At 36.9% G+C, this 23,821-nt stretch overlaps 1 protein-coding gene across 2 annotated transcripts in view; it reads right to left on the bottom strand.

The window, feature by feature from the left end:
• Positions 1–4,843: 4,843 nt before the first annotated feature.
• PSME4 (proteasome activator subunit 4) overlaps positions 4,844–23,821 on the bottom strand; it is a 70,012-nt gene continuing 51,034 nt past the window's right edge. For both annotated transcript variants that reach the window (XM_032989310.2, XM_032989309.2), the window contains exons 32-47: positions 23,122–23,203; positions 22,439–22,592; positions 21,927–21,996; positions 21,063–21,188; positions 20,572–20,724; positions 19,709–19,813; positions 18,845–18,936; positions 18,321–18,452; positions 17,404–17,612; positions 17,019–17,104; positions 15,935–16,063; positions 14,320–14,475; positions 9,594–9,756; positions 8,184–8,317; positions 7,112–7,246; positions 4,844–6,447 (exon numbers count right to left, since the gene is read on the bottom strand). In XM_032989310.2, coding sequence (XP_032845201.1) covers positions 7,112–7,246; positions 8,184–8,317; positions 9,594–9,756; positions 14,320–14,475; positions 15,935–16,063; positions 17,019–17,104; positions 17,404–17,612; positions 18,321–18,452; positions 18,845–18,936; positions 19,709–19,813; positions 20,572–20,724; positions 21,063–21,188; positions 21,927–21,996; positions 22,439–22,592; positions 23,122–23,203 — 1,926 coding nt within the window. In that variant the 3' untranslated portion in view covers positions 4,844–6,447. The remainder of the gene's footprint in view (positions 6,448–7,111; positions 7,247–8,183; positions 8,318–9,593; positions 9,757–14,319; positions 14,476–15,934; positions 16,064–17,018; positions 17,105–17,403; positions 17,613–18,320; positions 18,453–18,844; positions 18,937–19,708; positions 19,814–20,571; positions 20,725–21,062; positions 21,189–21,926; positions 21,997–22,438; positions 22,593–23,121; positions 23,204–23,821) is intronic.

Raw genomic sequence — 23,821 nt, 5'->3', positions numbered from 1 at the left:
CTATGAGAACACAGTAGACCCGGTATTTCCAATTTACACATGGGCACTTGTCCTATACTGTACATTCCTACATATACCCATTATATATATTAATTTGTATATTGACTTAATAATCTTCCCCTACCCCCAGCAATCATGCAGAAGCATAGTGGTGCTTTGTAGAACCATCACAAGAGTGCCCGGTTGACATCTGAAAGCTTATCAAGTGCTATCCACTCATTTGTTTTTCGATGCCTTTCTTTCTAAAACTAAGAGCAATCTTTTTAGTAAACCTATGAGTCACAACAGCAGCCCGGCCTCTGAGTCTTGCATGCTAAACACACTTCCAGCCTGCAGTCAGCCTGGATTTGTTATTGGGGTCCGTGGCAGGGAAATGGCAGCAGCCATCAGAGCAGGCTCCAACAGTGCTGTGCAACCTGGGCACCTACGTCAGGTGCCTTTTGCCTTGGCTTCATTCTTAGTTGCAAACAGGAGGAGGGACAAGGTCCAAAACCCAAAACGTGATGTCCATGGCTTCAAGCTATATTCTCTATCTGCTTGGCTATCACTTTTATTTTCACTCTTACTTATAATATTGTTCTCCAGTCTTGCTTAATTTGAATTCTGTGGGTGAATCCTGGCCCTACTGAGTATGAGTTGCTTTTTCATTGACAAGCTGGGATCTCCCTCCTTGAATTTTCTTATTTATAAACATCAAAGTGCACTGAATTGTGTGACTACACAAGACTGACAAAACATCAGCCTAATGCAAGAGCGAATTATTTCAAAGTGATTAATACTGAGGAAACAGTGATGATTATTCTCTTCATGTCAAACTGTTGTGCACACAATATCCACATACTTGCAGAGCAGGTAGCACACAGCACTTCAGCTGTAAGCAAGACACCACATGAAAACCGACCTTAGTTTCAGACTATGTCTAATCTCTGAGACCACATTAGGCTATGACAATTTCTCTGGTTTCACTTATCAGAAACATAGGACTAGTAATGTATTTTGCAAAACAAGAGCCCTTTGAAGTGTTGGGAAGGTCTACGTAATTCCAGGTAGTATTTGGCCACATGCTCAGCCTTGGATGACCACAGTTAAGACTTTTTAATTTCCTATAGTTACAAAATTAGCAGGTGGAAGCACACATACAGATGTAAGCTTGCAAATGCCTAACGGGACTGTTTTTAGCAAGCCCATGTTGTTTAAAGGAGTTTGTAAGACTGAAGCTCTGATTGCTTATGTGCTTTTGAAACCCCCACCTGAGATGCTGAGAAATGGATTTAGAAGTCAAAACTCTATGACTTGGGCCTTACGGAGAGTTAGCGATTTTAGAATTTTAGCTATTTTTAGTTAGGTGCAAAATAGCTAAAGAAAATGCTGCATTTTTCTATTAGTAGCAGGTTTAGAGTGTCGCTCATTTCATTAACGCAGTGTTTAGCAGGCCCATTAGGAGCCAGGGTGGTGTTTTGATTTTGCTGAAGATGTTTCACCCCTCTGTAGTTATTAACTGTAGTTCCAAGTGAAGGAAATTCCGTTCCTCGTTACAGCCTGCAAGCCATATGAACATTTCAGCAGAAAAGCACAAGCCGGAGAGTGTTTCAGCGACGCACACTGAGCAACGCCGTGGATGGCGGCTGGCACTCGGCAGAGACCTCGCACCCGAATGCTGCAGGAGGCGGAGAGGGCGGGAGAAGGTCACTGAACACAGTGAACAAAGCCTTTTCTTTAAACTAATTAATTAAAAAACCCAGCACATTAGTACTATAGAGCTTCTCAAATATTGTTCAGTCTTGCGAGTTCCTACTGCATAAGGAGAAACTGTGTTCCCAAGACATTTTTTACAACACTGTCAAGTTTTGCAGGTATTTACCATAAGAAACTGGAAATTACTTTTAATTGTAAAAATCTGCCCCCATCTCAGCCTAAGAACACTACCTTCTGATTTTAAGAAAAGAGTCGTAAAGGAAGGAAGCTGGAATAATGAAAGTTAACCCAGAAAAATATAAATAAAAATTTTTTACTTTCTCCTAGCTTGTAACTGATACTCTTAACAGAACCCTTCCTGTGTGAAGTCACCTTGGCTTCTACCTAGACTTATTACAAATCTGACTACACTTATTGCTAAAACAGATCTATTTGGTTTACTGCTGTTTTTCCTAAGTATGCCAATCGGAGATGACTGCACCTCCTATTTCCCAGTACCTCTCACTACTCCCCAAGGGAAGCAGTTGTCCAGCTCCATCTCTAGCAGCAGTCTGCTCAGGTAATTTCTACAAAATACCAGTAGCAGTAAGGGTGCTAAGAGCCCAGGCAGGGAGAGCAGTCTGAACTTCCACAAGCCTTTTGGGGAAAAAGTAATTTAATCTAGAATTAGAAAAGGATCAAGGCCAGAAAGGCCCCTTCTCCTTTTTGCCCTCAGAAAAAGTCTGCCTTGTTACAATGTAGCTAATTCCTCTAAGAATTGCACTATAATCCATCAGAAATCAAATATAATTTTGCTGATAACCTTTGTAGGCAGTCTAAGCTTTCATCTGCTCTGAGAGAACTCTTGATTCAAGACTCCTTTACTCAGAGTCACTCTCCTTCCCAGGGAGACAAAACTAACCTTTTTTTTCCTTTCACTGCATGGACTTTCCCTTCTAAATATCTCTCCATAGCACCTGTTGACCAAGAGAGAGATAAAACCCTCAGTGCAAACCAATCACAATTTGCTTGTAATTTGTGTGCATTGCCTTAAACAGCTTAGCAATATTCTTCATCTTCCACACAGTGTAATTTTCTTCTGTAATCAAACCACCAACTCCTTGTAGCAGATTGTGAAACTACCACTACCCTAGTTCCCTGGGTACTTTGTCAGACTAACCACCACAAAACCCCCTCCCTGGAGCATGGTTACCTCTAGCCTGCAGACATCCTGGAAGTCTAGATCAGGTTCAGGTGAATTTCCCCTTTTCTTATTAGAAATCCCCTCCTCCAGAGCCTGTACAGCACATGACTACATACAGCAAGTATTCTGCGATAGGGAAATCCAGAAAATTTGCCTTCTAGTTACTGCACAATGCCAGTGAGAATGTAAAACAAGTTAGCTGGTAATTCACAGCAGGTCCTTCTACTGATGAGTTGTTTTTTTTCCCTTTTATATCTTACCCGATTATTGTGCTTTCCACAGCACGAGAAAAAAGGAAGCTGGAGTCTCTGCTGCAGGATTCCATGAAGTCTGAAGCTGCGGAAGAAAGTGCAAGAATGAAGGGAGTGTGGGATGCTGGGGATGCCTAACTGTGAAAGCCTGACAGGAGACATCATCCATGTGTACCAAGCTAAGGACTCCCAGCAGCCTGGTAAAGTAGTAAAAAGGGTCAGAGGGCAGTTACCTGGGCATAAAAGGAACACAATCATATCATATCAGAAATAATGACCATCATACCTTTTCCTCTTTCATTTTTTGAAAAATCCATATACAGATTAGCTCAACTGGTTAGTAACACCATCCACCAGTGTCAAGTCTGTGGTGACACCCAAAAGCAGAACTTAGTCTTATTCACCTACTTGGTAATTCTCTTATACATTTTTATCAAAATAAACATGTCTCTGCTGTGATTTCATCAGGTTTTCAGATGCACAAATATACCTACTTGGTTATGGAAATACAGGAAATGACTCCCTTCTTAATACTCTGGCAAGATAGCCACTAAACAATAAGTCACTGCAACTCGAGGGTGGACAAAAACCCTCAAACAACAAATAAATGAAATCCTGCCTTAGATCACTGCTGTTCTTTGGTGCTTCGAACAGCGGTGGCCACCGAGATGATCTGTGCAGACTGACACATGGTCACTAAGGCTATCAGGGCTACCAGACCATCTCCAATACACTTTTCCATCTCCCTTACTGTCCAAGGGGAAAAATTCTCTCTTCTCAAGCCAGAAATGACTCCTCCTCCAGACTGAGGTATTGCAGTTGTTTCATCTCTAAGGCTTTAGGGAATGGACAGCCTAAGACAAAGCGACAGAAAGCTCAGAACTCATTACATGTGTGTATTTCTCAGGTAAAGTCAGGGAATAAAAACAGCAATGGAGTTGCAGTATTTGATAAAGAACTCAAAATTGTTCCTACATTCTCAGAATAGGAGACTGACAACCTTTCACCCACAAAAAGTCAATACAAGTTTGTTCACACTACCATAGGTATATTTTATGCTACAGAACTGCACTTTGAATAGTTACTCTTATTTTCTGGGCAATCTGTTTGGATCAAGTAATTTATTGCTGATTTATAAACAGCTGTTGTGAATGAATACCACCTACTTATTTGCCATCATAGCTCTGACTACAGAACAATTCTCTACAGAGCACTGGATTCTCAACATTACAGCAAATTCCAGCTACACTTTGACTATAGGTATATAAGAAACTCCCAACTACAGTAAAAAGCAGCAGACCAGGACCCTGTAAGTTAGCTGCCCTTACTGTAAGCAAAACAGCACACATAGTATCTGCTCCATCAGTTAATCTGCCAACACACACTTTAAAAACAATCCTCTGCAGCAAAGACTTTCCATTAAAGTTTTCTTAATCCTATCAGCAAAACCAGCTCCACTTCAAACTAGTTTCTCCAATTGTAACTGTATCTGTCAGAAGTTAGTAAGTTTTTTGGCAAGCCTTGCCAGGTAGAAAATATTTTTACATAAATATAAAAGCTAGTTTCCCAACCATTAGAATTGTATCTTTAATCTTTAACTCACTGCCAAATTCCACAATAAACACATGCCTCATACCAAAAGCTCAAAAGCACAGAAAACAACCTTAAGTTACAGTCTCAAAAGAAGAAATTTCCACTTCAGAAATACAAAAAATGCAGATGTTACAAACAGTCCATTTATTGGGTCTTAAACTACGTACACAATTGAAATAATAATTTTGGCACTACGCTATGCAGTGGTTACATCTGTGTGCTGACACTCATTAAATACTGCACCAGGAACACTGCTGTGCTTTGAAGTTTGGAATGAGTCACACACTCAGCAGGTAGATCACTCGAAATGTATCAGTGCTCCTGTAGGGTTGCATGAAAGTTGAAACACACACCACTTTATGAATTATTTCAGTGTACCTCACATTCTATGAACTTATCAGACCAGAATATGTGATGTCAGCATTTAGAGATGGCCACAAGTGTTGCATTAAAATCTGAGACATAGTAATAATGAGATACAAGAAAACCAAAACAAAACCTCTGCCTTTCAGACATGAAGAGATATTCTGTTAAAGAAAATAATTTAAAAAACTAATAATGGCATTTGATTTGATACAAAAGCCAGAACTACTACTGTATTAACATCTAAGTATGAATCTTTACAAATTAATCTCACAATGGTGTTATGTAAAAGGTTGCAAACTGTACAATGTTTTGTCAATGCAATGCCTCTACAATTTATACAGTCTTTTACAACTATGTAACACATATTAAACATGTTGTTAAATAGCCAATAGATATCAGTCTCTGAACAAAGCTGCAGGCAAAAAAATACAGAACTTCCACAATCTTCGAACAAGATACACTTGCTCAAACAGTGACAATCCTTATAAGAGTATGATGTTAAAAATAGCCATTCAGTGCCTTTTCCCACTGTGCATACATTTCATTCTGTGAATTCAACCATCACTTGACAGTCCAGAATTTCATATCTGTGGGCTCTAATTATGTGGAAACACCCACAGTCTCTCACCCTTAAAAATATGCAGATAATCATACATTTTTATTCCACACGTGGTCAAGCTATCTATGAAGACCTGGCCAGGCAGTAAGAGCTTTCACTCCCCATATTTTGTCCTGCCATCACTTATACTGCACAAAGATCTGCTATTTACATTTTGACAAAGAAGATACAAAAAGGCAATCCTGCCCTGAGGTGGACTGAATGATACAGAGCCCATCACCTGATGGGCATGCAAATCCAAGTAGTGAAAAATAAACTCTGAGAAAGATAGGTTCCTGGTATTGTATGCTGACTAGGTCAGAAGTTGCATCAACAGAATTGGAGAGCTTCACTGAGAATACTCTGGTTTGCAGCACTCTGGTTCTGCATATCTTTGATGCTGGAAAACAGCTGGGAAGAAGGGTCAGAAAGAGAGGATAAGAAATGTGCAGTGTAAGTCACCGTGTGCAAGAAAGCAGAAACAAGACTGATGTGTAATGCAGGCCAATGAGAAGGGTCTTGCAATAAACTCACAATCAGGCTCTGCAAGCGCAGTCACAAGGAGACTGTGGGGCTCCCACAGCTGCTCCCTGGGGAGGTGAAATTCTTTTTGAATAGAACCAGGTCTTTTTGTTTGCATTTAAAAGTGGTTTTGATTAGGCATCAGGATTTCCAAAACAAAGTTTTCTACGTGATAAGTTTATTTGAGTTTCCTTTATTTCGCAGAAAGGTTCCTACAGCCTCATTTTCCCAAGAGAAACCTGAAAAGAAAGAATTCAAAACAAGATTATTGCCTCATGCTATTACCACGGAATAAAATGAAAATATAAATTAAAACTTCTCTTGGAACACTGTCACAAAACATCACAGTACAACAGAGATCAGAATGTTGTAGTGTAACAAATAGGAACTCCAGGAATAGATTCACTCTTTGGGGTCATGCCTGTGCAAAGAGACCTGGTAGCAAAGCCATAACGTGGAAAAGGCAACAGTTTGGTAGCAGTCACTCCGCATCGTGAGGTGTAGATGATATACTGGACTAGGTGGTAGGGAAAAGTCCTCAGAGGCATCAAAAGTACAAAGCAGCAAGTACCTTGCCTTTAGTGAAACTGCCAGGCATTTAAAAGACACCCAACTGGCAGAAAATGGAGAAAAGGAACATCAATATTCAAGAAAACAAGTCTAAGTGTCTTAGTAAAATACTACCGTAATACAGGGACACACACAAAGATGGATAATATTTAACCTAAATAGATCTAGTCTTGAGCAGATCACTGGAAGTGCAAGGGACTTCTCTTTGCCTGTAGCATTTTCCCCACGGTGAGAGATTCCTCCCTGTAGTCCATGTTAGACTCAAGAGGTAGAGTAGATTTTGTAGGACCGATGTTTCTGTCAATTTATGTCAAAACAAATAATCTTACCTACCTATGCATAATAGCACGGTGAAACCAAGAGGTCAGTAAGCACTAGTAGCTGGTCATCCGTGAACTGCTGTTTATGCTCCTGCCAGTTGTCGTGATGGGTCCTCCGGAAATTGGATAGCGTTTTTTTCACAGTCATCTGCATAGCAGACAATCAGTATTGATCTGTATCAGTTATGGATTTAAGCTACATGACAAAACAAACATTGAATACTACAAAAGTAACTGCTGAGTAGAGCCAGGTATTTGAGCAGCTGCAAAGGTGAGAAGGACCCTGGGGAATTCAGCCCAATTCCCCAGTATTTTAATTTTTACATTTCTGGTTAGTCTTATTAGAAGGATTCTTTGACCCACAATTTTGAGTTTGAAAAAATGTATATTCTTAGAAAGTTCAAGTGAAATGTTTCTCCCCTCTTCCTTGGGTATTTCAAACCAATGGTTTGGGTCTCAAAACATGAGAAAGAGTTGGTGAATCACACCAGGTGCATAGAAGAAACAAATCAGAGGAAATCTATCTTCTGTTATTAAAATAATTATTATTAAATTAACAAAAGAAAACTTCAGTTTCTTGATTCAGTAAAGCACACCATGGCAAGGTTTGTTAAATCTAAGGAATTCTTCAGCCATAAACTCACTGCTCTGGTCAAAACAGCAAAGGTCAACAAAACCAAGTAGGACAAAAACCACAGAGGTACCTATTTCATTTAAAAACTTGTTTTCTAGGGCTGCTTATAAAACCTTGGATTAAAAATTTCAGTGATTTTTTTGATTCAGGTTGATATTTTCTAGAATGTCATGCATAAGTGACGTTTTTAATTTAAAAAGACTATTTCCTCATTACAGTTCTTGCAGCTTTCAGTTTATGCTTCAAATTTGAAAGCAAGAACAGAATTGCTACAAAAAGTACTTAAAAGCAGTCCATGACTTAAAACGTATTTGAAACCATTTAATAAAAAGCAGCAGAAACTAAGTTTCTGAATAGGTTCCTTTTTTTTTTTCTAGGAAAGGAAAATTAAGAATAATTAGTGAAGCCTATTTTAGATGTGTTATATTGAACAGAAAATTGGTACTTTTACCTCAATAGGCTGAGGATCATTAAGATGGGCGCTGAGATCCATCAAGAGCTGTGGCATCCAGGTGGGTACATCATATGGACTTGACAAAATACACGCGCTAAGTCCTAATACACCAGCATGGCGTTTAACCAAGTCTGCAATTGCAGGATATTAATTTACATTTGGCAAGGTGCAACTATCTTGTCTAAGACATTCCCCAGTGACACAGCCAAACATAAAACTGGTTATCAGTGAAAATAAGGCTAATTTTTAACTGATGGGAACGACTGAGAACTTATACATTAAACAGAAGTGATCTAATTAGAACAACATACTGATATTAGTACTGAATGAGTACTAGTATTTTGTATTAAAAACAAAAAACCCTGCCACAGTAGAGATATCTCTAGCTTCTACAGAAAACCAGACAGTCCTACAGACCATATAGTCAAATTCATACAAGTGTATGAATCTCCAAGTTGCTTCCGCTTCTTACGCAGAATTATAGATTCGTTGTCCGATTCTATCTTTCATTTCAAATGGCAGAATGTGTAAAAAAAATATTCTGCAACTGCTGTAGACTTTATAAACATTTCAAATGAGCTTCCTTCTCTTAAGCAATCTTTCTCTACTCAGTAAATAGCTCATGAACTACATCGCCACTGTTCCCTATTTTTGCATTCAGAATGTTTCTTCAAATACTGGAACTATTTGACAATTTGAAAACCCAGTCCTGGGTCAACTGAATGTGACTCAGATGCACTAAATGTTTGGTCAGAAGCCAAAGCTCATAACTAAGGAAGTTTTTTGTTGTTCAGGGCTTTTTGTGTGTGCATGTGTTGAGTCGGGCTTTTTTTAGAATGAAAAAGCACACTGCTAACAAATGGAAGGTAAGAAGAGTAAGGAATGAAATTATGTTGTGGCAGCTAAGGACGTTTATTTACTGAGGAAATAGCTACCCCTTATCATCTGCACTCTTTATGAACTGTGCACATGGGAAACAAATCTCTTTAGTGTTAAATCTGGAAAAGCAATACATAAGCTTAGCATAGGAATACATCATAAACAAACATTATTTGCTTTTTTTAGTAGTATTCTTATACATCTTTTACACTGTAAATTAAATTCTCAAAGCACTTAACAAGAATTAGGATCTGCACTACATATACAGAAAGAGACAATAGGGTTAAGGTAAATGATTTGCCATTATGGTATATGAATGCTTAGGAAGGAAAAACATTTGCATAGGCAACAGCCCTTGTGTTTCTCTAGGTATATGTTAATTTTCTAAATACTGCTTAATCACAGGACAAATCCTATTCCATCTGGAGTGCTTGCAGAATAAGCATTTAAGTGTAAGCACAAATGACTTCTTTCTTCCTAACCTGCTATCAACATGCATGGTTTTAGTCTCTGAAGCAATTCTCTTACCACCAGAAGGAATTGTGTCCACCACTGAACCCAGGTCCCGCTTTCGTTTTTTTGGTAACCTCATCTTGCACAGCTGTTCAAAATGGGTCTGCATGGGCCCATCCATAGAGAGAAAATTGCACTGTAGCAGACCACTTAGTGTGGTAGCAGCCATTTCTCTCACCTATGGGCAGAGACAGTACATACCACAATTACTAAGCACACATGCACAGCAAAAACCAGGTATTTATTCTATTACTATCCTTTTAAGCACTTCCAGCTAGTCCAAGTTACCAAATTCTGCCCAAGAAAAGTATTTAAAATATTATTCTGTTATCTCATAGATCATAAACTATTACCTGTTTACTATATGGCTCTTTCCAAATTAATAAACACAGTTATACTGTAATATAGAAATACCTTCACATAATTTGTCATAGTGACCTACTACTCAAGCAAATAATGTAATTTAACTCCACTGGCAAGACAGATAGATAGGTATCATAGACTAGATTAGCTTTAGAAAGTTTAGAAACAGACTTTGAATGAGAACAACATGTGCCACCCCAAATAATCAACCTGCTTTACAAAATTATTAATAGTCTCTGTTAACATTTTTTTCTTGGTAAAACTAAAGTACACTTTATTCAAAAACATTTAGCTTTGCCCCTTAAATGTACGTGAAGACATCAGAATTGACAAATGCAGAAGAGCTTTTCCAGGAGAAGGTAGAAGATATGTTCATGAAATAAAGCTGCTCCTGTTCTACCTGTAGCACAAGAACTCGGAGCAATACAACAGATGCTGGACCAATAATCAATGACAACTAAGTTCAGTGGTTTACTGACAACAATAAAGTTCTGTAACACTCCTGCATTATTTATTTTGTTATCCTGAGTACCAGTTCTTTTCATTACATGAATAGAAATACAAGATGGAAAAATAATGTTCTCTTTGGTAACACAGAAACCCCAAAGAACAAGACTAAACTAAGTTTTCATCTAATTGTCAAACCGCTCAAAATCCAGATCTCCTTTTCCATTCCTTTTAGAACAGCCACAACGCATTCTTAGTGGATTACAAGTAGAGACAACTCAGTCATTTGCTTTTAAAAGTATAACCCATCAGTATTACTAATATCTCTCATCTACTCAAATCTCCTAAAACCATAAAGTTACAGGACTGTAAAACCGTGTTTAAACTGGAGTTCCTCTGAAGCTCGCTTTCACTTTCAATAATTGCAGTCTGACAAAAACCTCCCAACATTCACAAACTTGAAAACCAAATCAACCTGTTGAAACACTGACAGCAGTCACCAGATTTTTGGTAAGTACATGCTGTTACACTTAACTGTAAACAGAACATTTGTCTATCTGGAGTACAAACACCTACCAACGCTCTGAATCCAATGGAGCAGATTATAATAAATTATATCCTTGAACATAATGTTCTGAACCTCCACAAAGCAGTAAGTATAGCTGCAAGTGCTGCAATAATTAAAACATAGTAAGTTAACAATAAGCTCTTGAGACTTCACTTCATTCCATTTAAATTTCTACAACCTATTATTCAAACGTGATCTCCTTCGTTAACAGAGAAAGAAGTATGAAGTGAAAGTCTGCCAGTACTGTTTATCAGAGATTTGTGAGTCTCTTAAGAACTAAACTATTAAATGAAACATGATGTGCTAATGCAAGACCCAGAATAGAAAGAAGCTTGGCTATAAAGTGAGCAAGTTCCCAAGTGACCTGTACTCATTTACATCACTATTCGCTGTATTAAAACCATTTTCATTTCTAAATTAATTATCTAACTAAAATGAACACTTTGCTGCAAGGAGAACCAAGAAGCAAAGCCTTTAAAATTTAGACCATCATACTGACATGATGACTTACAGAATGTAAGTAGTAGATGAATGTTCTTCCAATCAAGTATGGGGTTTGAGTTTTGTTTGTTTGGGTTGTGTTTTGGTTTTGTTTTGGTTTTTTTTTTGGTCAGAATTGACTAACCAAGATCTCGCAAGCAAAACCTAACTGCAGTACTTGCTAGGGGCTACTTATACAGAGAAAATATTCCCATTACTGTAACATTGCTGTGTAATATGAAAAATGTTTATCAAGACATGAGTGCTATGTATTAAGTACACTGATTTATAAAAATATAAACATATTCAGCACCTAGCCAGATAGCTTCCTAGATCAAATCACAGCTGAGAAAACTGTGAGATAGCCTAGTTAATTTGAAAGCATCTATCACTTCAACCATAACTCCAAGTTGAATACAGTCATTTTCACTTTTGCTCTACACCTGACTCAGTAAATAGAATTACTTAGTGCAAAATATGCTTTCCCAAACTCAACTCATGCCTGCAGCTCTCTCCAACTGCCTACATGACATGAAAATTAGACAATATTCAGTGGTGGTTGTACTGCTGTACACACAGACATTGTTTTTCAGGACTACATACTACTTCCTTTTATCAACTGCAGGGTCACATTATCCCTTACATTCATAGTGCTCCATCACTCATCTGACTTTCAGAAGGAGAATTTCCCACAACACCATTTAAGTACAGCTTGCTTCAATTCTAGAGACCTGTGATCCAAGTTGGATGCATAAAATTTGTGTTCAATAGAAGCCAGACTGTCCTATCAGCCACTCTGTACTGCAGTCACATTGCTATCTGACATTCAGCACAGTCATCTGGCATTGCCATTTGCCAAGGTTTGTTGCAACAATTTTATGAAAAAATAGAAAATCACCAGGAAGTTTGAGAATGGTAATTCTAGCAATATTTTCAGTGCAAACTGTATATTAAAACAAAGAACGAGATGGGGTGGATTATTAGGTCTGGCACCTTTGTATGAAAAGAAGCAGAAAAAAAAACCAAACAAAACTTTAAATCCAAGAACCAAAATACCAGTTTTATAGGGTAAAGACACCAAACACTAGTTAAAGCTACGGGTATCTCATCTTAAAAATCCAGCATTAAAAAAGACATAGGAATTACTCTGCAAGATACTGCATCTTGTCAATTATTATCAAGAACAAACAAGATTACTTTTCAAAGAAAAGTGAAAGTTTCCATGGTAACAACATGATCATAAGTGGTTATGAACACAGATAAGGTTTTTCGATTTGCATCTTGTAGCACAGATGAATAATTTTGTACATTTAAAATAACTAAATTGTATTGAAGTGAATAAAAGCTATTTTTCAGAATTATGTGAGATAAGGTAAGCGTTCTGACTGGTGTAGGAAACAACTTATTTCGAATTGCAAGCTGCTGCTTTCTAGCTCACTGTAACAAACAGTGACATGAAAGACATGAAAATGCTCATCTGAAGACTGGCAGTGTTGGGTGAGTAGTCCAAGTGCTGCTCTTTAAGTATTACATGTACTTACAGAGACTATAATGTCAAACCTTTTAATCCAGAAATTTTAATTTCCATATTCAAATTATTTCCAAATCACTATTCACAAAAGCAAGCTTCACATCTCCGGTATAACTACTGTTTTAAATATAGCTTCAGGAAGACCTAAAGCAAGATTTTTTTTTTTTTTTTTTTTTTTTTTTTTTTTTTTTTACCAGAAGGGTATCACACTTCAGTATATTCTCTTTCTTCTAGAAAGAAGCACCCAAGCACCCAAAGAGGTAGGATTTCATTGATATTTGTCAACAGCACAAAAAAGAGTGAAAATGATGGTGCAGGGGAAATGGAACAGACTGGATGTTAACACTAAAGATTCTTCACTACACTTGAACATGATAAAACATACTTAAATTGGCATCGTTTACTTCCAGCCTTCAGTTCTCTGAATCAGTAATACAGAATAAAATACTTTTGTTGTTTTTTTCCCCAGCTTTTGGAAGCCTGACAAACAAGACTCAGTGACTCACATCAGGCACTTTTTTTTACCCCCCCTCCGAGAACAAGCTTATGATCCTGACAGCACTATGAGGAGCCTACTGTTCCATTCATACACTGATTTTCCACCGTACACATGTACCACAGACAAGATTTCAGATTTTTATCTCCTTCCATTTGCACATACTAAAGTATCACTAGCTCAAGAGGTAAACAAAAACTTGTCAGACTGACAAGTCAGCCTACAAACCATCATTTTTGAATCATCTAACGTGATCAGTATCAGCATCTGCTAGATGAATCCTGTCCTATTATGCATGCATCTTTCACAAAACTAAGCAAAATCTACCTATAACTAAAGAAATACTTCCTTAGTGAGCTGGATGTTTTAAAAAAAATATTTTTGTCATTAAAAACCTGATATGACTAATGGGGGAAGCAGAACTATAGAGTCATAAGTAGTGGTTTTATACAGTTGTTACATAGGAAGGCATTTTACCTTTTCGGAAATTGAGTTTTCTACCAACATTCATGCAAATACTCATAGTAAAATGATAATATCCCTATTTCAGCTATACTTAAACTAAGAATGAAACACAGCCATGTTCCATTCTGTTGAAAAAGTAAGAACAATGGAACTTATAAAAATCACCGATGAAATCTTTTTTATACACCTGTTTTCCTGGAAAGGAATATCAAAAGAAAAAATTAATATGAAAGGTAAAACCCATAAAGGTTTTTATATTTTCAGAATAGTAAGAATGCTAAGCTAGAAACACTTGCTGTATTATTTTACAACTGGTAGCTTTCTGGTGAAACTTGTAAGGGCAAGAAACCAATCCTGTGAAACAACGCATTTCAGAAAAAGTATTACTTGCCTCAAGCTGTTCATCTTCCAGGAGTTCTATAACCAGCCATCGAATGTCATTGACTGCTTCTTCATTGTTGAGAAAGATAAAGAGATTGTAGAACACCATGGTCTGGAGGTAGGTTAGTATGGTATACCTAGCATGCCAAGAATTGCTTCTTGCTGTCTACAAGTATAAATAAGTACATATGAGAAAGCAAGAATGTGAAAGAAAGCAGTTACCGGATGTAAGCTAACATTATTTAAGAAAAAGCTTTGAGACAGTTGCAAATAACCTCCCTTATTCAGATATTTTTGTTTCATACACTCTTTAATTTCCAGAGGACACAAACTTTATTATAGGCTTAACTTCCAAAGCATACTGTTATTTAACAGATACCTAATACTGTAAGAGACAAAGTAGTCAAGTTTCTCCCTTTCATTCATTCATTCCTGACATTGGTCATAAGGCAGATGTAAACAAACCAGAAATTCCATTCTGCTTGAGTATATCTATTCTATACAATGGATTTGGAAAGCCAAGTGTTCAAGTTTCTCTACTTTGATTTCCACATGCTTATGGAAGTCCAAATCACTGAAAGCATCAGGCATGGGATAGCCTGGATTGCAACACTGCAGTTACCATTTTGGCTGTGCGTACAGCTTATACCGACATTTTGCAATAGGTAGTTTTACTACTGTTGATTAGTCTTGAATGATTAGAGAAAAAAAAAAACACATTTCTTGCATGACAAACTGTATATAGAATGAACCATTCAATTCAAGAGTTCATTTTCATTTGTGTTGTTTTTCAGAAAGCAGTAACAGTTGATAAATACACTGTAAAAATACAAGAAGGCAGCAATTCAAGGGCAGTTCTTCACATGACAACTCATTTTGAAACTGGATTTTGCACTGATTGTCCCGGGTTTGAGTGAGTGGTGGGGTTTCTTCAGCACGGGTCACCTCCTCCTCTGGTGGCCTGAGGAGACATGGGCCCAGCAAGCCACACAGGTTGGACTGGGCAGGGCCAGCCTGGTTGGTAGATCCTAAGTATTGACTAACCAGGTGGCCCTTGCTCAATGTGTGTCCCAGTGTTTAAAAGTTCTGCCGCCCATTGCTCTCAGCATGGTCTTTAGTAGCCCATTGTACCACTCAATTTTCCCAGAGGCTGGTGTGTGATAGGGAATGTGATATACCCACTCAATGCCATGTTCTTTTGCCCAGGTGTTTATGAGATTATTTCGAAAATGAGTGCCATTATCTGACTCAATTCTTTCCTGGGTACCGTGTCACCACAGGAATAGTGTTCCAGGCAGTGGCATGGGGCACAGCATATGTTTCCAGCCATCTAGTAGACACTGATCCAATACCGAACCAAATTTTAATTTATTAAAATACTATTCAATTTCTTATCAAATTACAATTTGTATAAATGTTTGGAAGTAGCAAAGAAAACAAAACCGAAACACATTTACTATTTCTAAGAATGTTTTAAAACACTTCTAATAAACTCTTTCCTTTCACATCTAAGAAAATCAGTATTTGATTCTCTTCAAATCACACCTACTGTATAATCATAAAAAAAAAAAAGCACAGACTGCATCAGATAACAAGAAGCTTAAAGCTATTTAGACCACACTCACTTGTTTTAGCACCTGAAGTACCAAAGGCACTTGCTGAGGATACAGCAAACCCTGAGACATTAATGACAAACACATCTTAGCATCTCTTTTGAGCTCATCATAGCTATTGTCATTTTCTACCGGTGCAATCTATAGAACAAGATTAGAGAGAAAAAAAAATAAAAGACTAGTGTTAGTAAATAAGCACTGCTAACACCAAAATCCTGAAAGAAAGCTTAATCTCATGAAAGAACAGTTGTCTAGGAAAAATACAATCTTTCAGCATTATATTGATTAAATTAACTAGGAAATAACAACTTATGTAACATTAAAATATTCCCAGCAATACGCTGTGGAAAAAAATGAATAAGAATCAAGAAATCCTTGCTCCTTGCACCATATATTACTTATCTAAACCGCATGGCTAGTTTAAAACTCTGAAGGAGGATTAAATAGGTGCCATTAAGGCTGGTTCCCCACTGCAATTCTTTTGGCATCAAATCCAATTAATTTAGTATTTTCGATGTAGGTCCAAAACTGAGAGAACACTTATTCAGTATTTCAAGTTCACTTTCACATAAGTAAATCTTAATTTTGTGGCCACATACATTATTGTTGAATAATTGACTGATGTTTATATGAAGACAGACATGCTTTGGAGCATGCAAATATGGATTATTTCTGATAGATAGCACTGAATGACCCAGCTTCATAAATGAATAAAAGGATTAGACGAGCCAGGAAAAACAAGGCAAGTACCACCATTTAGAAAGAACTGTATAATCACAGAATAAAAGAAACCAGCTAAAGTATCAGAATAGAAACAACATACACTCATTCATTAACTAAACATTTCTTCCCCCTGAGTTACACATGTACAGGGCATTCACCTACAAATCATTATTGTCAGGAAACCATTTAACAGGTTAGATTACCAGATATAAGCATAAAAAAAAAAAAAAAAAATCGGGTCCTCTTCGGCATGCATGTTTTCTATTACCATCATAGGTTTTCTTCATATACTAAGTCCCTTATAACTTTGGTTTATATATAGAATCCCTTTTTAATCAAACACGACTAACAGAGGAACAATTAAAGCATATACCTTGAAAAATAAGGGTAAAAGCTGGAGTTGCTCTGTGACAGCTGTAGAGAAGGACCGTCCTGCACTTGCCATCAACCATTTCAGAACTGTTTTTAAACAGAAACGATCACCCATTAAAATAAAAAACAGTAATAATCCCAAAATATGTTACAGACCAAATTTATTGCAAGACTTGACTGTGAGATTTTCACACGTAAGTGTAGACCTATACTGGTAATTAAGTTTGACCCTGTAAGGGTCACCTTTACCTCACCCCTGAAACAACAGATACCTCACTGCAACACAGACCTGAGGAGAAAGTGTGTACTGCAACCGTATGATTTGCTGACCTCAATCACCATGTCCTAAAATACTTAATGAGGTTAAGAAACTGAGGGTAACTCACTAGTTTTCAAGAGTTTAATGCCCTGAGTTCGCTCATCTTGTTCACCAACTCCATTCTCTTCCATAACATGATTCTGAATTTCTTCATCTGCTTCCATGAGGGGTTTAAGATTTTCAAGTATTCGGGTAGTAAATTCATGGACACGAGGAGATTTAGTTGCAGCAGTGTTTGGCAAGGAAACATCTATCATGAATATGTAGGTCAAAACACTGAAAGAGCAACCAAAGAAAGCAACAACATATAGTTAGCATGACTACTATCTAGAGAACATAGCTAAAAGTGATCTGAGATCAATTTGTTGAACTTAGAAATTTAATATTTATAGAAAATTTCCTCTTTTCACTTCAAAGTTACTTAAAAACAAATGATTTTCAAAATACTCTCGTTGCAGATTTTTGAATCAAGTAGGGTTAGACAATCACTACACTACAACCCCTCTCTCCTCCAAACAGATCTGCAACTAGTTTTTAAGTCACTGAAATGATCTGTAAAGGATTCCCTGTATATTTATGGCTTCTTAGGGCTTAGACACAGTAAATTTGGGTTGTGGTGGTGTTTATTCATTTGGGTTTTTTTGGTGCTTTTTTTTGGTTTGGTTTTTTTTGGGGGGGGGAGGTGGGGGTGGGGTGAAGGTTGTTTGTTGTTGTTTCTTTTTTGTTTGGTTGGTTTTGTTTTTTTAGAGCTTTAGAGATATCATACATAAACATAACAGGCCATATGCAATAAAAGACAATAATGCAGAAGTCATCTGAAGTTTCTGAATTAAGTCTGTTAACAATAATTTTTCTAATTTCTATTACCAGTACTAATGCACAAAGATGAGCAGTTACCACTTCAGTGTAATTATTTAGATACTCAATTACCCAAATAAAATCAAGAAGCAAAAAAACCCAAGAACTGCAGAAGAGAACACTGACCTTCCTATTCTCTCTCGAACATTTTTGTAAACCTGCGTGAGTTTAGGTTCCAAGTACTTCAGCAGTCTGTGCAACAGCTCTGGTACTCTCCATTCTTGCTGTGCAAGGCCACCTTGCAGTACATAAAGTCGGCTAGGAATCAGAACAGCTTGTCTTTAGTCAAACAAAATTGTTTCTCCCTTCCCCAGTCCCCTGCAAGCCTTGTTTTGCAATGTTGTGTGTGTGTCAATGCATAAAATTATCTTTATGTGAGTTGCATGCAAAGATGGGTAAAGAAATTACAAAATTAAACAGGACTGCTGCTATGCCAGTTCCAAACCTTCACATTCTGTTAACTAGATTCAATTACATTAAAAAAATAATAATGAAGAAACTGCCATTGTGTGGGGAAAGCTAATTGGAAAGCAGCGCTTTTGTTCCCTGCTTCTACAAGCCAGCTGGCACAATATGCTTTCAATACATTTTATCCATGCTTTATTTCATTCTTTATTCAGCCACAATGAAACAGTTAAAATTAATCTTACCATGCATCTACAAATGATCCTCCTTCACCGCTCAATGGAGATTCCAACAGCAATTCAAATAACCAGTGCAATTTCCTAGGATCTCTGCTCTCCTGAAAATAAGTGAGTATCAGAGATAAGCAAATTGTGGATTTAAAAAATGTAAATAATGTATAAACAAGGAAAGTTTTGATATATTTTATTTTCATCCCTTGGGTTTATTCTGTTAAGCAACTGCAAAGTTGCACCTTTTCACAATGAACCTCAACAGGAAGAAAACCCAATGAAACTACACAGTTTTAGTTATTTAGTAAATACAGTAGCAAGAATAGAAATAATTTTATCCTGTTTTTTTACGTAGATCAGTAATCATGTCTGATTTTTGCTAATTAATCACCAGGGGTTTGGCTGACAAACAACACTGAAGTTTGCCGAGTGACTTCAAATAATTACTGATCGAATATAATTGTGGCCTATTATCTACCCTGCTTCTCAGACACCACAGCTCTCAGGTTCACCAGTGTACAGAAATCTTACTGTATGTTAAAAGATAACTTGTGACTTAGTTTTCACAGCATAAAGCTACACACTTTTACAGCAAAAATAAATGTGTAATTTGAGTTCATAAACTCCCACAAAAGTTGAACAAATAGCAAGCATACACATTATCATTCCCCACTAACCTTATACAGCTCTTCTAAAACACTTAAAAAGAAAACTAAGGCTTTACTTCCTTTCTAAAATGTTGAATTTGTCTGCAAAGGGCAGAAGAGAACAAAATTCATGAAAAAGCTATGAGATTTTCATAAAGCTCTTATTTACATATTATCTGTAAAACTTGTCCATCTGGATATAGCTTTACAAGACTAAAAATGGGGTACTTACACAGGAGGTTGCTATGCATGTGCCCCAATCATTGTATGTCTCCACTGTAATGTTGGATAAAGCTGTTCGAAGCAATGGACAGAGAAGCTTCCAAAGTTTTTCCACCTGCTCAGTAAAAAGGCAAAAGACAAGATTTTTCTGTTTAGGGACAAAATGACCACTTAATACCTGTGAAGCCAAATTCTTCCATCTTTTCCAATCATGCAAAAACAATACAGATTCTGGAAGCAGCTGTAGCACTATATTTATGAAAGGAAATAAATACTATCAGAGGTAAGATTTCAGGAATCATTTTAGTTTTGTTTATAAGGTGTTTAGAAATACCATGGACTACATATGCACCCTTTCCATGGTGATTTAAGTAGAACTGTATCAGAGACTGCATACACTTTGCTTTTGATAGGATAGCAAATCTTGTACACCCCAAGAACTCCCCACCCCCACAATTTTAAAATTTCTTCTTTGTTTTTTATTAAGAAACTGATTCTTCTAGAATTATTTTTTGGCATAGAAATTCATCTGAAGATAATCTAGAGAGCTAGGTCTAGACTATCTGAGGTGGACATAAACACTTACTCCAACCAGAAACTACAAACCATGTGAGCTTTCCTATCTCATTACCAGCAGACTGTTCTTAGTTTTAGCTTTGAAGCACTTTACTAACACCTAGCATTATACAGGCATCAAGCTATGAATTCTGCTCAAAGTTCAGCAATGAGACACTAAGTGTTGCAACATTTTCCAGCCCCTTCTTGGACATAGGTGACACATTAAAAGCCCTCAAGTTCATATGTTTAATTTGTTTAATAAATCCAACTTTTTCCTTAACTTCAATGAGTCACTCAAAAGTACTACTTCAGCACCTTCTCAAATGTCCAGTGTTTAGAACCTCTTATTAAGCCAGCTATAATTTCAGCTACACATCTCTGGGTGCTCTCATGAGAGTCTGCCACAAGTTGTTCTAAATGGGGCTGAAGAACTGGCAAGAAGGCATCATCAAAGTTTCTGAAAAGGCCCTGTAAAACAAGATGTGAAAGCGTCTTCAGTAATTATCCATCTAAACCATTGTCTTCTTAAGTACAACATAAAATTGTGAAGCACTTGAAATCTGAATATGCAGAAAGTGAAATTATTTTGCTTTTGTAACAATTATACACAAGTGTCCTACATAATTTTATATTACTCTAAATGTCTCCCTAAATAGCTAATCAGAAGAGAGTATTAATCACAGCAGCATTCCTTTAAAAATCAACATTTTGCAACAGTGAGGTATAAGCCAAGTAGCAAGTGGCTTTTCCATGCTTCGGCAATTATCTACAAAATGGAAGCAATTTAGTTATTGAACTCTAGTTACCTTGAAGAGGCAAAATCTGCGAGGATTAAACTTGTCTTTTCCTTTTCTGTCTTCTAAAGACAAAAATTTTATTAACTGTTCAACAAACTTGGGATCAGAAAAGTGATCATATATGATTTGTTCTGCCTGTAACAGGGGAAAAAAACAAGTATTAGCTTTGAGGTGCTTGACTGTCACAGTGACAGCCCAATCTTTCCAAGTCCTGTTTTTCATTTTAACTATTTTTGGCAAAAATCAGCCTCAGTTATCCATTCCCCCCCCATTTTACAGGGAATACTGGGTAATGTTTTGCAAGACACCTGATTTTTGTTTTCATTAATGACTTTGGATTGTCTTTCCTTTCACTAGCACAACCCCTACAAAGTAGTTATTCCCACTGTCATCATTTACTTTGTTCTAAACTCCGATAAAGATTTGAAAGGGAAAAATAAAGTGCTCATTAATACAATTATTCCATGACTGATGACAGAGAAGTTGCAATACATTAAAATAATAATTTCTTCTTGTATGCTAACACAGTAACTATGAAGTAGAAAAATAAGATTAAAAATGTCTTGTGGGGATCTAGATTTCAGAATACCTATCACTTATTGCTTGTTAAAAACATTATTATATCCAGACAGTCATGAAACTGCGTAGTTGAATTCAATCTTCATCTTCGTTTGCAATTAAGCAAAACAAACCTGTTTACACACATTTTGTGTAAGCACTCTCAAAATGGCAAGCAATACCCAGACTAAAAGAGAGAAGAGAATTTGATTTCCATGTTACCTCTACAGTAACCTGTGGACAATATTAAAAAAAGAATGGAGGAGAAGCAGTATTAGAAAACTCCACAAAACCGAAACACACTGAAACCCTCACCTCTGACAGCTCATCTCTCCTTCGCCCAAGCTTTGGTTGATGCTCAACTGGAGCATAAACTGTCATAGTTCTGAATATTAAAATAAAAAAAAAAAACAAAACAAACAGTAGCACATTTCAAAGTAAAATAAAGCTTATGATTATTTCCTATATTCTCTCTATTAAATAGGAATGATCATCAACTCCAAAAGAGCAAAACTTTGCAACTATATATTTTCAAACATGCATACTTCATTTTTAAACCAACAGCCATACGAAATATGTGCCTACAGTATCCACAAAACCCAAATAAAAACAGGTAGAAAATAAATAACCCCAAAACAACCAACCAACCAAAAACTCTACAAAAAACACCCAGAAGTGGTAAAGCAAGGAAGGAGCACAAAGGATGAAGTAAATTGTATTTCTGTGTTTCAATTAAAAAAATTGAACCTAACACACATCATTTAATTTCCCACTGGGTTTTTTCTCCTGGCTCTCAAAGTTTTGTCTTAACACTTAATGATACTCACCGAGGCCAAGTATAATACCCCCAGTGTGTTTTCTCCACAAAACAACATGACTCCCAAGCTTCCTTAGTCTTTGGTAAACTCTGACTGTCATAGTGCAGCCACTGGTTATCTGGTCTGTCACCAGCCTGAATGCGGGAAGGCTTAGGGTTTCCACCTGGTTGAAGAAGAATTTATGCTCTATAAAACTTGTTCATTAACAGTCCCAGCAGATGTTATGACTTACTTTTAATAAGAGATTCTAAAGGGCTTTAACATCTCCCTCACCCCAATCAAATCTGTACAGAGATTTGACCTAGGAGAGAAGATGCAACACTAACAGAAATAGAAGAGATTCCTTTAGTAATTTATATAAATGTGCCATTTGAAATTATTAAATGGAAGAATAAAAAGAAGAAATAAAAATTATTCTCAAAAATTATAAGGCTTTCTGAAAGGAGAATGACTACACCTCTGAAGTTTTAACTCACTGCAAATAAGTGAATACCTTAATATACACTTGCATGTACAGCACCACTTGAAAAGACAACTGATTATATTACCTATTTTGTTTGCTTAGGACATGAAAAAACAGAAAGAAAGGAAAAGGTTGTGATTCTGTGTTTAATATAACCAGAAAAACATGATTTAGAAAAATTTTTAGCATAAATGTTAGCAAGATATTTCTTATATTAAATAAAACCTACTTATTTCATAAGGGCAGATGGGCACTTTTTTGTGTGTTCTCTTCAGCTGCTTAAGAATACCAGCCACAGCTGAGATTGCCACCTAAAAGAAAAAAATGGGTATTAATGTATCCATTCCATACACCCACCTACAGAAGGATGTGTCTAATCATCTCATCACAGACACATTTTAAGCCAGCTGCTCAGCACCCTAAAAAGCCAGTGAACATTACAGTAAACTATCACCCCAGTGGCTGACACTTCTCATAAAGAAGTCATCTCACCCATTTCAGGGGATACAGGATATGACTTAAGTGTGACCTTTATAGCCCAGAAAAACCTCCCCACTAACAATTTTCAGGAAAAAAAAGGAGGTGGCCATTAGTTTCAGGTCTCACTGAGGAAACAAGCAGAATAAAAGGTACAGAGAGATGGATCCAAGTAATAAGCTGCAGATAGAAAAAAACAGACATCTGAAAAGAATTCTGAAGTATTTAAGAATTACTAGGTATGTTCCACAGTTTACAGACTTTATAGTCTACGTCATGGCTCCATCACTGCCAAGACCGTCATCATCTTGGATTAAGAACTTTTGTACACATGCACAGCTGTAAGGGTGAGGAGGGATGCATGCCTCAGTTTTTGTGCCTTATCACAGCAAAACGCTACAAACATCTGATCAATCCCCAACAAGCTGCAAAACAACAAGATATAATTATGA

This window comes from Tyto alba, unplaced genomic scaffold, assembly GCF_018691265.1.
Source record: "Tyto alba isolate M040663 unplaced genomic scaffold, T.alba_DEE_v4.0 Super-Scaffold_16, whole genome shotgun sequence".
NCBI classification, from domain to species: Eukaryota; Metazoa; Chordata; class Aves; order Strigiformes; family Tytonidae; genus Tyto; species Tyto alba.
This window is presented reverse-complemented; position numbering and strand designations above follow the sequence as displayed.